The 14,706-nt window shown below is 40.5% G+C and overlaps 1 protein-coding gene across 4 annotated transcripts in view; it reads right to left on the minus strand.

Annotated features, from left to right (window-relative positions):
- Positions 1–14,706, minus strand: part of TNIK (TRAF2 and NCK interacting kinase) — a 128,528-nt gene that overhangs the window by 20,820 nt on the left and 93,002 nt on the right. For all 4 annotated transcript variants that reach the window (XM_058426962.1, XM_058426963.1, XM_032174002.2 and 1 more), the window contains 4 exons: positions 11,328–11,457; positions 4,822–4,986; positions 2,599–2,710; positions 1,632–1,802 (listed from right to left, as the gene is read on the minus strand). In XM_058426962.1, coding sequence (XP_058282945.1) covers positions 1,632–1,802; positions 2,599–2,710; positions 4,822–4,986; positions 11,328–11,457 — 578 coding nt within the window. The remainder of the gene's footprint in view (positions 1–1,631; positions 1,803–2,598; positions 2,711–4,821; positions 4,987–11,327; positions 11,458–14,706) is intronic.

The following is a 14,706-nucleotide window of genomic DNA, read 5'->3' on the forward strand; positions in this document are numbered from 1 at the left end:
AAACTAATGAGTGTAGAAGTTCTGACATAATAATTAAATCATTGTACTTCTGGTAATGAAATTACAGTTTTCTTTTATAAAGTTAGCAGCATTCATATATCTAGTTATTTACTACCTAATGCAGAGAGTCCTTGTCAATAGGAGCCTTAGGCACAGATGTGAAGCTAGCATAATTTGCCTTTATTCCCTTCCTGGAAAAACCACTTCTTTCTTGGCTCTCCCTATAAATCTACTTCTCTTCTTCCTCAAGGTTCACCTCCACCCCTATGGAGTGATCTCTAGCCTACCCACCTTCAATATACAGTGGAACTTCCATTTCCACACTCCATTGGAAGAAAGGCCCTTTCTCCTTCTTGAACCAAAACGTAACTATCTTATGCCCCATACCCTCAAGTTTTTGCTCTTTTTTAGGGAAATGACAAACCCATTCAAGAGAAGGGTTAATAGCTGGAGAGTCACAGACATACTCACTTTAAGGGACTTCTCAGGTCTCTAAATCTAGTGCAGCCCAACACCTATGCAGTAATCCCTATTACAGAAGCACAAGCATGTAAGTGGCTTTGTCTGCGTAGTTGTAATCCTAAAAATTTATTGCTAGGGAAATTTATCATCCACCCCTCAACACACACACACATTGAGAGGCTCATTGAGCAGTGTACTTTATTCATGAACATGTAACTCTCTAACTTCTCTTACATCTTGTACTTCTATCTTCTGATCAACACAAATGTCTGCTTTTTTGCCCATATATTAATCCTTTCAGTATTAAATGTGGCTATCTTGTTCTCTTCTGTCTCTTCTCCAGAGAACAGAGCCTCTATCATGAAATGGTTCCTAGGCTTCACACTCTTCCCCGCTAACATCTCAAATGCTCTCAGCCTTTTAAAATTATGGTTCCCCAATCCAAGCCTAGTATTTTCAGTGGGTACACAGGGGACATGTCCTTCCTTAATCTGTATGAGATGTTTATAGTAACACAGACCAAGACTTTGATAGAATCTCATCATGCCTCTCCTGAGTTTGAGGTCAGCTAAAACCTGCAGATCTTTTTCACCAGAAATACAGATTGATGTTTTAAACTAAAAGGGAAAGTTCATTAAATTATTTGTTCTTTTCAAGTTTTATCTTGTTATTGCTAGGGTTATGACCTTTAGTAATTCACAAAATACTCTGGGCTGATTTTTCAGCTTGAAATAAAGGTTTATGCCATTATTTATGCTCATATTCCCCTTGCAGGATGTGGTATGGATCATGGAGAATGAACATGGGGGTATATCACAAAGTGCCAGACACAAATCGCCTCTGATTGATCAGATGATAGGCTTTGCCTTGCCCACTCAATGTATTAAGTGGTAGCTAGTTCTCTTGTTGGCTTTAGCCTATCACTATTGTGTGACAAGGTTGCTCTGAATCTAATCTCGTCATCCTGGCTAGTAGGGTATCAGCTATTTCTACATATAAAACTCCTTTTGGTCTCTCCTGAGGTCAAGATAGTCCCAGTTAGGTCTCTAATACCCAGGATTCAACCAGTGTTCTTCTGATGACAAGATCCACAGGCTTTTAATGTTTGAGGGTCAGTTCATTAATGAGTGGTTATTAAAAAAACAAACAAACAAAAAACACCAACGTACCCCACAGAGCTGCACAAAGTATTTCTGAGTTGAATCGTTTCTTGTATTTTCTGATTTCTGGTGTGTCGCTATGAGGCCGAATATTGGTTGGGTTTACATTTACCACCGAAATCTTTCTTGCTTCATTGAGTTTGGCCTGTTCTTGCCTAAGAAGTTCGCTAGTAAACAGAGCTTTGAGAAAAAGAATCAGAGAAGTCAGTGACATCTTAAAAGATAACCTATGGAGATGGGGCTTCAAAACACTGTGATTCCTCCTTGTTTGGTTTGAATTACAGTAAAGGCAAGGAAACTCTGAAACTCTCCTTATTTTACACTTTTTTTTTGTTTTAGTAGAATAAAGTCTTAAGTCCTTCATCAAAGCAATCTTTTATTCATTAGCAAAACAGGCTTATAGACACTACTTGCAGAGTCTAGAAAGTCCCAAATTAAATACACCATCCCCACTCTTGTAATATAGGCAAAAAAGATCTACTTTTTAAAATTCCAGTTTATCAACTGAAAAACTGTCCTAAGCTGACTTTGATGATTAATTACTTGAAGAAGATTAGAAAGCAAGACTCTCCTTTAAATCAGCCCGATCTTTGTGGTGGGTAGCACACACCTGGAACTCAACACAATGTACCATGCACTTATTAAGTGCCTAATGTGTGTAAAACATTGTACCCAGAAATTGTTTTGGGGAAACAGTTATGTTCAGAGATCACTGAGGAATAGCTTTTCCTAGGGTCCCTATGTACCCGTGGGTCTACCAGAAACGAAATAGAAGAGATGGAAAAAAAAAAAAATGGAAAGTAATACATTTGTTTTATGAGTCCTACAGAAATAATAATTTTAAAAACTCTTCCTTTTAAGATAGGATCTAAGCAGTAATCAGCTTAACTACTGAACTGAGGATTAATTTCCTTATCAGGTAATACTAGAAAGGAAGACGAAGCTGTTTTTTAAACACTGGCCCCTTCTTGCTTACCTGCGGCTGATGATTCCTCATCCTCTTCATCTTCATCAGTGGGAGACGTCTGGTATACTCTGGGGTCCACAAAGGGGGTGAAGGAGGCTTTGGTGCTGCTCCCCATGCCATACTAATCAATAAGCAAGAAGATTAAGAAGAGCAGATAAATACTGCAGGAATAACAATGCTAACAATACTGTGCTTGGGCTGTAAAATGATCACAGATTCTTCAAGGTATTCAGGTGTTCACATTCTAGCACTCTAGTCAGTGCGTGCCTGTCTCCAGCTTCTTCTGGTATTGATTACTCACTAGCCATCGCGCATTCATAGGACTTCGTTAATTATCAGACTGCAAGAATTGTAGTGAGAAAACTACTTTTTGGACCACATGTGGCACCTTAAAATCTGTAAGATCACTGTGGTGACAGAGCTTACCTCTCTCTTTCAGTAAAAGCAATCTCCTATATTGACTACTTGATCAATATGAAAAGCTGACACAATTGGCAATAAACTAAGTAAGGAAGCCTACACAGCAGTACTTTATCCTGAACAGAGTCAAACCAAGGGGCTTTTCTTGGGGAGGAGAGCTTTGAGCCCTTCTACTCTGGCCTGGCGATGCAAGTAAATTGGTGTTGGCTCTAAAAGCTTTAAAATCTTCAATTCAGGGATGATTTTATGCTGGAATTGAAGATATTTCCTTCCCATGATAGTTTCCTTAAAAGACTAATTACATTTACATCCTTATTTAGGGACTTCATGAGGATATTAGGTTTGTGGGCAGTGTACCTTGAAGGCTTACTTTAAAAAATGAATCTTGGGTTTGAATGGCACCATGAAAACATGATGTCAGAAGGAGATGAGGGCACAGTAAACTCAATATCAGGGTTTCATGTCACAATATTCTAAATTTGAGTTTTGCTGAATAAGCTGCAATGTCAGTCATGTCCATTTCTTCTATTCTTGTCCTTTAACATCACGAACACATCTGTATTCAACATAATAAGCACATCTTTTTTGGATAAACATCTTTAGCTAAAGGTTGTTTCACTTTAGTTTTACTGTTAGGTTTTAATTTAAAAATAAAACCACCATCCAAGACCTCTAAACATATAAGGAGAAAACCACAAAGATCTAATCTGATTTAATTCAAGATTTTCTCTCCATCCTATGAAATCAAAACGATTTCATCCTCCTCAAGGCTGAATTCCCCCTACCAAATAGAACACTTTCACGTACACGTTCTCTTTTGATCTTTGGAAGATGTCTGTGAAAGAGGTAGGGCAGGCACTAACATTTCCACATAGAGCTGGGGCAGCAGCAGAATTTGAACCAGCGTTCAATCTTATGGTGTCCTCCTTGGTACCAAGAGAGGTGTTCAGGCAGAAAATGCCCACACAGCATGAAATTACAATAGGATGCTGTGCTTTGCAATATACCACTGTGTTCTTTTCCTTGGGGTATGCAAAGCTCATCTACTCTATAACTTTAGAATTCAAAAGGTGCATCATAAAAACTTAGTGTGTGGACAATGTCAAAAATAATAGTACATGTGCTTTATAAACACATTTAGGGGCTTACGTGTGATTGACAAGACTGTTAATGAAACAAGACCACACACTGTGAACTCATCCAACTGGTGTCAGTCATCAGCGTTTATGGGCACTACCTACAGATTGTGTTTATTCAGACTTTTCGCTGGGACTGTTTCTATACAGGAAAGGTAATGCTTAGTTTCTTCCTTCTCACACAATTTTGAATTTATGAAAGATGAACACTTTAAGAACTTATCTATTTATTAAATTTTATTTCTCATAAACAAATCATTTAAACTTTGTTTTACTTAAGTAATACTTAGTTTGACTAAATTAATGCGAATATAAACCTCAACTGTTGGCCTTGAAATCTGTGTAGCCTGAAGTTTCCATCAGAACTGGAGGTCCCAGTCCTGGTCTTAGATCTGTCACAAACCAGCTGTGTGTCTTGGACAAGTCATTCAACCTCTGTGAACCTCAGTACACTCATCCGTAGAAACAGGTATTGGTTCAGATGATATCTGAGAATTTTTCACTGCTCTGCTTCCATGATTTCTCTATTTGAGTATCTGCATAAGTAGCTCTATAGTAGAAACCAACCAAACAAGTTTCAAGGAGCTTGGCGAAGCCTCATTCTTGAAGAGATCATGGTTTTAGAACCCCAGGAAGGACAGCAGAACTGTCACGTCAGCTGTTGCCCAGCACCTACTTCAGTCCCAGAGTCCATCTCCTGGGAATGGGTTGAGACGCGCCCCAGTCCCTCAGTCGGGGTTCCAGCTGGAGAATGGCTCTGCTGCACCAGGTCAGGGAGGTTGATGTGGCCAGCAAAGCCATTGCTGTCACTGTGGCCAGATCGCTTCTTTTCTCCAGACGTCTGAGGGAGCACAGCACATGGGAGGAGTTAGAGAGGGGGGAAAAAGGCCACAGAGTGACACCAGCCCTCACACAGCATAGGCATACGGGGCTCCAAATCAACCCACTAGGGCGTGAGAAGGTGATATTCAAATTTCTATTTTGCTTAAGAAAACAAAAAAGAAATTACGCTTTGCCAATATTTAGTTTATGGGTTGAGCCTGAAGCCTTACGTTCCTGCGTGAGGTACAGACAGTGGTCACATATGGCATGGGGGTACCATGTACAGAGGGAGATGCTACAAAAAGGGAGGGACTGAGCAGGGCCCACACTTGTAAACTCTTTTGTAGTACTTGTGCTGTATGCACCTGCCACTTACATATATTTACAGATCATATTACCAGGTTACAATGAAACAAACCCACACAACAGATAAATGACCTAAAATGTTGCTGAAAAGCAGCAGTGTGTGTGGAGTACTCCAATAAAGGGCAGAGACCATACTTAACTCACAGGGCTCTTTGTCATTCACAAGGTCAAAACAATGATTAATCGGATCTGACAGGAGTTCCAAATATATTGACATGATCTAGAATACTATTTGAAAATATGGATTTACAACTATCATAAATGTTTATGTCTCAGTAAATAACTGTGGTGCTTTGTGATGTAGGCAGTTACAAAATAAAGTCATCATAATTAGCAAAGCATTTGAAACATCACCTCTAGTATCTCTTTTTAACGTCCTTTAAAGGTTTTTCTTTTTTTCTTTTTTCTTTTTTTTTTTTTTTTTTTTGAGATGGACTCTCGCTCTGTAGCCCAGGCTGGAGTGCAGTGGCGTGCAATCTTGGCTCACTGCAACCTCTGCATCCCAGGTTCAAGCAATTCTCCTGCCTCAGCCTCCTGAGTAGCTGGGATTACAGGCATGTGCTACCACACCCAGCTAATTTTTGTATTTTTGGTAGAGATGGGGTTTCACCATGTTGGTCAGGCTGGTGTCGAACTCCTGACCCTGTGATCCACCTGCCTTGGCCTCCCAAAGTGCTGGGATTACAGGTGTGAACCACCATGCCTGGCCAAAGGTATTTTATAATGTATATAATGTCAGTGCAGTAGAAAAAAATGTATGACTTGTGAATAAATACACTGTATTAGGTGGCGTGCTCTACAGTTTTTACTGATAGGATTACATGACGTAACAAGTTTGGAAGCCATTGCTCTGGAGAGCAGTCTCTGCCAAAAATCCCCAGGGAGGAAAGGCAGGATTAAAAGACAACTCTGGTTTCCAAAAGCCAGTGCCCACATTGTAGACCTGACTAGTGTTGCACTTTTTAACTTTTATGCAACTGGCTCATTGAGGATTCTTAGAGCAGATCTGATTAAGTGATGATTTCCCTCTCTGCCTTTTCTTTCATTCATTCATTGACACAGTATTTTTTAGTTCCTACTAAGTGTAAAGCATTCTACTGGCATGTGCAAGGTTTCATGCTGTTTCTTTGACCATCTCACCAGCCTGGCTTTTTACTTCTGGAGCTTGTCATGGATTTGCAATTACAGTTCTCTGTACCTGCCTCTGGCTGGAAGTGAAAGGAGGCACTTCTTTTTTTCTTTTTTCTTGTTTAGATGAAACAGACTCCCAAGCTCCTGTAATGGTGCATGTAATTGATGTTTCCAGGAAGCTTGAGAGATAACTGGAAAGCATAGTGTCCTTTGTGTTTCTTGGCAACCTGCTCCTGGACTACGAGCTGTCCTGGAGAGGAGCATTTTCTGGATTCATTTTGTCACAGTGGCCATCAGTAGCATGTATTAGTGCCTATTCTCAGAGTTGAGCATTTCCTTTTCTAAATGACATTTAGGAAGTTCAGTCCTAATACATCTTATTGTGTGCTATTTTATGTGTACTGGGCAGTTTCTCCTTTAACTTCTGTTCAAATACTGAAAAGCTTTTAAACATTTTCCCCAAACTTCTCTTTAGCATAAATCACATGTCATCTCTTTAGAATTTTTTGGCCTCTCTTGTATCAGCAGCACTCTTTCTCAAGCCAAAAACTGATGCAGACACACTGGTTATCAAAGAAAGACTCAGAGAGGCTAACAAGGGGAAGTGGCTCAGATGGTGAGAAGCTTAAAGGAATCCAGTAGCATGTTCTGCATCTGCCCACTTCTGAGTCATCACCCTTTTGTTCACTCCACCAGCACCTTCTTATTAAACACTTTCTGTGTGCCAAGTACTGTACTGGAAACACAGAGACAGATGTGCAACAGCCTTAAGAACCTCATTAACAGAACCTCAATAATATCTCATCTTTATCTCTCACCATTCCCGTGGCGATTGGCACAAAGATGTTCTGTGTACCAACACATGCCAAGTACTGTGCTAAACACTTTATATATGACATTCCATCAATTATCTTGCCCTGAGTGACACGGGTTCTAAGTGGTTTGAACCCAGCTGTCTATGGCAGAGCCCAGGTGCTCTGGGCTGCACTGTTGTATTAGGGGGCCTACTCCTGGTCACAGCTGATTGAATCAGGGGTGGATGCCTGAGCCAAGAGGGACCAGATTCCCACTGGAATTTACTATTAAGCCTGAGAGACATGGGTCAGTTTCTGCTGGCAGTTGAACTGGGACGTGGTGAGTATCTTGCAATGGAGGAAGTGGAGAGGTGAGAGCAGGAACATGCAGAGGGAGAGAAAGCTCGTCTACGAAGAGAGAGAACAAAAAAGAAGAAATGTGGAAGAAAGCAGGGATTAGGGTAAGGAGAGACAGGCAGCAAGAGAGCCAGAGACCTGCACATGAGAAGCTGCCTGAGCTCCTGTCTGTTCCAGTCCTTCAAAGAGGCTCAGCTCACTTTTACCCTCGGGTTCCTTCCATGAAATACCCTAAATCTTCCTTTACTCCTCTATTTCTGATACCTACCCTCTCCCCACTTAAAAATTTTTTTCTTTTTTTTTTTTTTGCTTACTCTGTATTAAGTGGGTTCTTTTACTCATTACTTATAACCAAAAGAGCCTTCATGATGACAAGCCAGTGTTCTGGTTCAGTGAGGAGGATGAACGCTGAAAAGATACCAGCTGATTACCAGGAAGGTGCTGTGGACAAAGGTCCATAGACTCCCAGTAGAGGCTTGTAGGAGATAAGGAAGATTGAGAACAGGGACCTGCTTTTGGTAAAGTGTGGGCAGCAGTGGAGAATGCAAAATACCTCTTCTAGCAGATGAGGTTCCATGGACAAATGGCAGCTCACAGCTGCTGTGGTGTATTCTAGAACCGAGGAAAAAGTGGTCCTGTGGGGCTCTAGGATAGGGATAGGTAGAACCACAGGGATAAGGGTGTGCACTACAAGGGGAAATTTGTGCATCTGACAAGATCATGAGTGTTAGAACAGTATGTTCTTATAGAACCATCTAGTCCACTCCACAAGATGACAAGTTGAGTGAGTTCTAAAGTTCATCTTGGAGAACTGTACTAGTAGCACCCTATAAGCTAAATCTTATTATAATGAGATTTCATGTTCTGATTTTGTCAGGGATAAACTTTAACCTGCATTTATCTTGTTTAAACATGTACTTTTAGTAATTTTCAGCTCAAGGTTTGATGATGGTTAATTTTATGTGTCAACTTGACTACACCATGGGGTGCCTAGATTAAACATTTTTTCTGGTGTGTAAGTGTTTCTGGATGCAATTGGCATTTAGTTGGTAGACTCAGTAAAGTACATTGCCCTTTCCAAGTCGGATGGGCATCATCTAATCTGCTGGGGGCCTGAACAAAACAAAAGGCAGAGGAAGAAAGAATTTTCTCCCTCTTTTTCTTCTCCACTGGTTGAAGTGGGACATTTCATCTCATCTTCACCCAGCTTCCAACTAGGATTTACACCAACAGCTTCCCTGGGTCTCCAGCTTGCATATGGCAGATCATGGGACTTCGCAGCCTCTATATCATATGAGCTACATCCTCATAATGAAGCAGTCTCTTGGCCGGGCATGGTGGCTCCTGCCTGTAATCCTAGCATTTTGGGAGGTCGAGGCGGGCGGATTGCCTGAGCTCAGGAGTTTGAGACCAGCCTGGGCAACACAGTGAAACCCTATCTCTACTAAAATACAAAAATTTAGCTGGACGGGCACCTGTAGTCTCAGCTACTTGGGAGGCTGAGGCAGGGGAATCACTTTAACCCGGGAGGCAGAGGTTGCAGTGAGCCGAGATTGCACCACTGAACTCCAGCCTGGGTGACAGAGCGAGACTCCGTCTCCAATATCATTATTAATATTATTATTATTATTGATAATAATAATAAAATAAAGCAGTGTCTCTCTCTCTCTCTACATATGTAAATATTCTCTTTCTCTGGAGAACCCCAAGTAATACAGTTTGTTATTTAAAAAACCCACATTTGAGGAAGGCAGAATTGGAAATTGAGAGGACAAAAAGATTTTGGGTTCCTTAATAGATCAAATTCCTATAAGACACTGGCAAATGCTATTTTCTTTCTTTTTTTTTTTTTTTTAGACAGAGTCTCGCTCTGTCACCCAGGCTGGAGTGCAGTGGCGTGATCTCTGCTCACTGCAACCTCTGCCTCCTGGGTTCGTGCCATTCTCCTGCCTCAGCCTCCTGAGTAGCTGGGACTATAGGCACCCGCCACCACGCCCGGCTAATTTTTTGTATTTTTAGTAGAGACAGGGTTTCACCATGTTAGCCAGGATGGTCTCGATCTCCTGACCTCGTGATCCGCCCGCCTCGGCCTCCCAAAGTGCTGGGATTACAGGCATGAGCCACCGCGCCCAGCCGCAAATGCTATTTTCAAAGTGACAGGTTGTGGTCATAGAATACTGAAGTGCTATAAATAACATGGAGCCATTTGGATGTGGCTGGCAATGAACTGAAAATGTGGCTCCAAATGTCTACTTGGAGGTATGACTCTGTCATAAGCCACATTAGAAATCGGAGTCCTTTTATCTAGAGTCAAACAGCAACTCACTCCAGAACATTCTCCCTCATGTTTTCCTAAGTGGTAAGTTATAGGGATAGAAGCCTTCTACACTTCCCTTGAAATTATCCATTAACCACATTAAGAGATTTATATGCCAGCACTACACAATGTCAATTTCAGCAGCCAAGTCCATTTTTCATTTCAGGCATATGTGAAAGGACTCTTTAAAGGCTACTTGAAAGATTCAACAAGGCCATAAAATGAAATTCTAGCAAGTTGCTTTGTGAACTAGTCTTCCAGTTATAGCCCCACTGCCAATTATTATTTCAAAGGCCTTATTCATCTCAAAACTACAGTTCCTTTCTTTCTCACAAAAGTGAGATGCCCTTTGCCTTTTTGGAGAGCAAAGTCTGCTATTAGAGTTTCCCCAACTCTGTCCTGGCTGAAGAGGAAAAACAGATGACATATGTTTATGTTTCAGAGGGAGGACTGGATGGTGATAACAACTAAAAGGAGAATTCGTTTCTGAGGAGAGAGTGAAATAAAATAGTTAACATTTACTGAATGCTTAATTTACTAACTCAGTATTCTCAACCATCTCATAAGTTGTATGCTATTATTTATAAAATTTTATAGATGCATGCAGGGAGAGGTCAGGTAACATTTGCCCAATGTTCTCAGCCATTTCTTTCCTTCCAAGTAAATATCTGCACTCAAACTTGCATGGTGATGATGAAGTGAAAAAGAAGAAAAGACTGATTTTAATTTGTCAGAGTCTTTCTGGTTAGCATGGACACAGTAGGGCATTACTGCATGTCAGAAGGACAGATGAAAAGGAACATGTGCCACTCCCCCAAATGAAATGATGTTCCTAGAGTTTTAAAAAAAATTCAACCAAAGTGCCAAGGTACATTTTTAAAGTAGATCTGCATATTTCTTTGTTCTTTCAATAAAATAACTTAATGGTTGTTTTAATGTTAATTTAACAAGATAAGATGATATCATCATTTCTTGGAACTATTGAGCATTTTTTATATGAAATCCACAAAGATAAAACCATGGGGAGAAGAGACATAACAAGGCCAGTGATGCTATTCAGAGGGACCATTCATTTCTGTTTTCCTGTTGTAGGAAACATCTGAGTTTGCAATTTTATATCCTCAGGCCCAAATTCTATATTCTGATTTGCATAGCTCCTACTGAAGAATTTGGACTAATGTAACTAAGTCACACTGCCAAAGCTTAGAAGAATACAGGAAAGAACGCAGCAGACAATTAAAATCACTCAACTATTTAGAAGCACACGTCTGTCCTCCCTCCCCCAAGAATTCCCCATGCTTAAAATACATGCCATAGGAATTCTCTGTGAAAGCTTTAATGTAAAAACCACTTAAGAAATGGCATTTCCTCTACACAGTTTTTCTACCAACTTACCTCTCTAATCATCAAGGTTCCTTCTCTTGAAATACTGCCGCTGAAAGTGTCTGCGTGAGAGGTCTCCAGCCCATGCGTCCCCACCATTCCCACATTGTACTGTTCGTTGCTCCCTGGAGCTCCTGTTGGTCTGAGATGAGAAGGAACAACATTCATGGCAATGTATCTTTAGGAAATATCTGTTTCCTGTCCATATTCATTATTTTTGTTATGGTAAAATATACATATTAATAATATAAAATTTACCATTGTACCAATTTTAAGTGTACATGTCAGTGGTCTTAAGTACATCTCATATTAATTTTGTTTTTTTTTTTTTTTTTTTTGAGACGGAGTCTAGCTCTGTTGCCCAGGCTGGAGCGCAGTGGCGCGATCTCGGCTCACTGCAAGCTCCGCCTCCTGGGTTCACGCCATTCTCCTGCCTCAGCCTCCCAAGTAGCTGGGACTACAGGTGCCCACCACCACGCCTGGCTAATTTTTTTTGTATTTTTAGTAGAGACGGGGTTGTCACCATGTTAGCCAGGATGGTCTCCATCCCCTGACCTCGTGATCTGCCCGTCTCGGCCTCCCAAAGTGCTGGGATTACAGGCGTGAGCCACCGCGCCCGGCCAATCTCATATTAATTTTAATGTGTGTTGATGTCTGGACTGGCCCCACTTTTGCAGCATCCCCTCTTGACCTATTCTCTGCCCAGTAGCCAGACTGAGCAAGCGTTTGGCTTTAAATGGAAAAGACACTGAAGTTGGCACCAGGAGTCACCAGGCTCTGCATGATCTCCCCTGACCCCTGCCTCCTCCTCTGGGCAGCAGACAACCTGATCTGCTTTTACACATGCTGTTCCCTCTGCCTGGAAAGTTCTTTCCACTCTAGCCTTGGTTGGTTCCCTCTCATTCATCCTACATGATACTGTCTATGAGAAGTCTGCTCTTATCACCTACGTCTTATCCTAACAGCCTCTCTTCTTTTCTCTTCACCCTTTTTCCTTAATAGTTCTCATCACAATTTGCAATTATCTTATCTTTTGAATTCTCCTTTTCTCCTTCCCTCTCATTGCTTGTGATGGCAGAGTCCTTGTCTCTTTGTTCACTATTATTACCCAGTACCCAGCCTAGAGTTGTCACATACTAGGAATGCAAAAAATAATCATTAGATCTATGGGCTTTATGCTTCTATAAAGAAGAAATATCTATTAAGAACATTCTGGCTTATTGGGGCATCCATAAACTAGGAGGTTTAACTTAAACAACATTCAGCCTCTGTAATCATCCTGCATGGTGGTATATTTATTTTCAGTTCTTTTCTTGCTATCATGTTTACAGTATAATGAGAGAAGGTAACAGGATCTCAGCATACTCCGAGAACACAGACTGATGTTTCCTGTGTCCTGTAGCACAGAGCACAGTGCCAGGGCTTAAAAAGTGATGACTGACTGCTCATAGTGAGTTTCACTCTATCAGGAATGCCTCATTTGCATGACACAGAATTTCTTTGGTTTAGGAGCTCGGGGGAATTGAGAACCGCACACCACAGGTTGAGGTTAGTACAACATGGCTTCTGGAAGAAGGATTTTGGTTGTTAATGCGATACTTGTTGTTCTCCTATTTTAGCATCTGCCTCTCTTTTAAAGTGGGTTTTCTAAAAATAGGAAAGTTATCAAGGCTTATTTCTCTCTAGGCATATTAATTGCAACTTTTATCATTTTCTTTTATTTTCATTGTTTCTTATATATTTACAAATATCTCTGGCCTCTTGGATCTTATGAAAGTCCAAAGAATTACTGGAATCTTCCATCTAAGAAACAAGAAATACACCAGATTTATGATGTCTCTGGGGCAGAGAAAGACATATTTCGAGGATTTTTATCCAAAACAGGTGAAAAGATGGCAGGGTGAGTCCAGACAAGAAAATGTATAGTAAGAAGCTTACATTGCAATTACTAAACTGGAGCAGTGGATTGAATGAATCTAAATATGGGCTAGAACTGATGTGTTTGGGAAGAAATTCCAAAGAGGCATTTTCATTTTCAACATTTCATTCCTAGAAAGGAGCTTTTAATAGCGTTCCAGAGACATGGAAAAAAAATGGAATTCCTGGCATCTTGATAGATTGGTAAATCATAGTTTTCAAAATATCATTTCTTCACTCATTTGTTTATCTTGTGTGTATCTTTCATCTTTTTTTTCTTGCTCTTCTTTCTTCCTTTGTGCCTTAAGTACTTGTTTGGGACAAAATGATATAAAGCCAATAAATCAATGAAGTACTTATCAAGAGTCTTCCAGGAGGGCAGCTACTTTTCTTCTTTATCAGACAGGGATTCTTTGCTATTGTCAGGGGCTCAGTTGGCTTGGTGGCATCTGCCAGGCTGATGCTTGTACAATCAAGTTCTCCTGTCCTAGTCAGACCTGCTTCCTCTGTTACCTGAATAACAGTTTTCTTGGTGGCCACCCCATCTTCAGTCCTTTCCCCTCATATCCACTCCTCACAGCTGTGAAAGTGAGCCCTCTAAAACACAAATCTGACCAAGTCCGAGTCACCCTTCTACTTTCAATCTTCAGTAGCTCCCCATCAACCACAGGATAAACTTGAAGCTCCTTACTGTGGCTTACAAGCTCTCCATTATCTGGTTCTTGCCTGTCTCGCTAACCTAATTTTTTTTTTTAAAAATCCTGCCCCAATTTCTAACTCCACCAGCATTTAACTTATAATAGTTTCCTATGCACATTATGCTAGAAAATCCCTGGTGATTTTAGCCTGCCCTCTCTACCTGGAAGATTCTTTTCTGTCCTCTGCCTCCCTCTGGCTAATTCATTCTTTAAGCTATAGTTCAGGAACCTCCAAACCCATCCCAGCCTCACTGGAATGGTTTAGGTGGCTCTTCACTCTGCCTCCACGTTGCCCTTTGGGCATCTCTACTACTGCATTCAATACACAGTCCTGCAATGATCAGATCTCATTAATGTTGGTATTTTCAGTGCCAAGCATGGTGCCTGGAATGCAGGTAGCACATAATAAATGTTCATTAAATCGCTGAAGATCTTGGGACAAGGGCTTTGTTTAATGTCTAACAGAGATTGCATTCAGGTTTATTGTAAAAATATAGCTCTTCTGTGAATTGATAAGTAATTGGCTATCAGGATATTATTTGCATATTTAAAATATCTTAAGCAATCAATGTTAAGTTTTGCAATTTTATGAAATTGGGTTCACTAGGATGTACTAAAATAATTTTCTTATATTGGGTGGTTATCATAGAATAACAAAAAATCTATTCAGATATATCATAGAACTTTACAGGAAAAAGAGTTAATGTATACAAATTTTAAAAAATCACTGAGGAGATCAGAAGCTCCCAGGAAAGAATGTTAAAAACTGTGATAAG

The sequence above is a fragment of the Hylobates moloch genome, unplaced genomic scaffold (assembly GCF_009828535.3).
Source record: "Hylobates moloch isolate HMO894 unplaced genomic scaffold, HMol_V3 SCAFFOLD_13, whole genome shotgun sequence".
Taxonomy (NCBI): Eukaryota; Metazoa; Chordata; class Mammalia; order Primates; family Hylobatidae; genus Hylobates; species Hylobates moloch.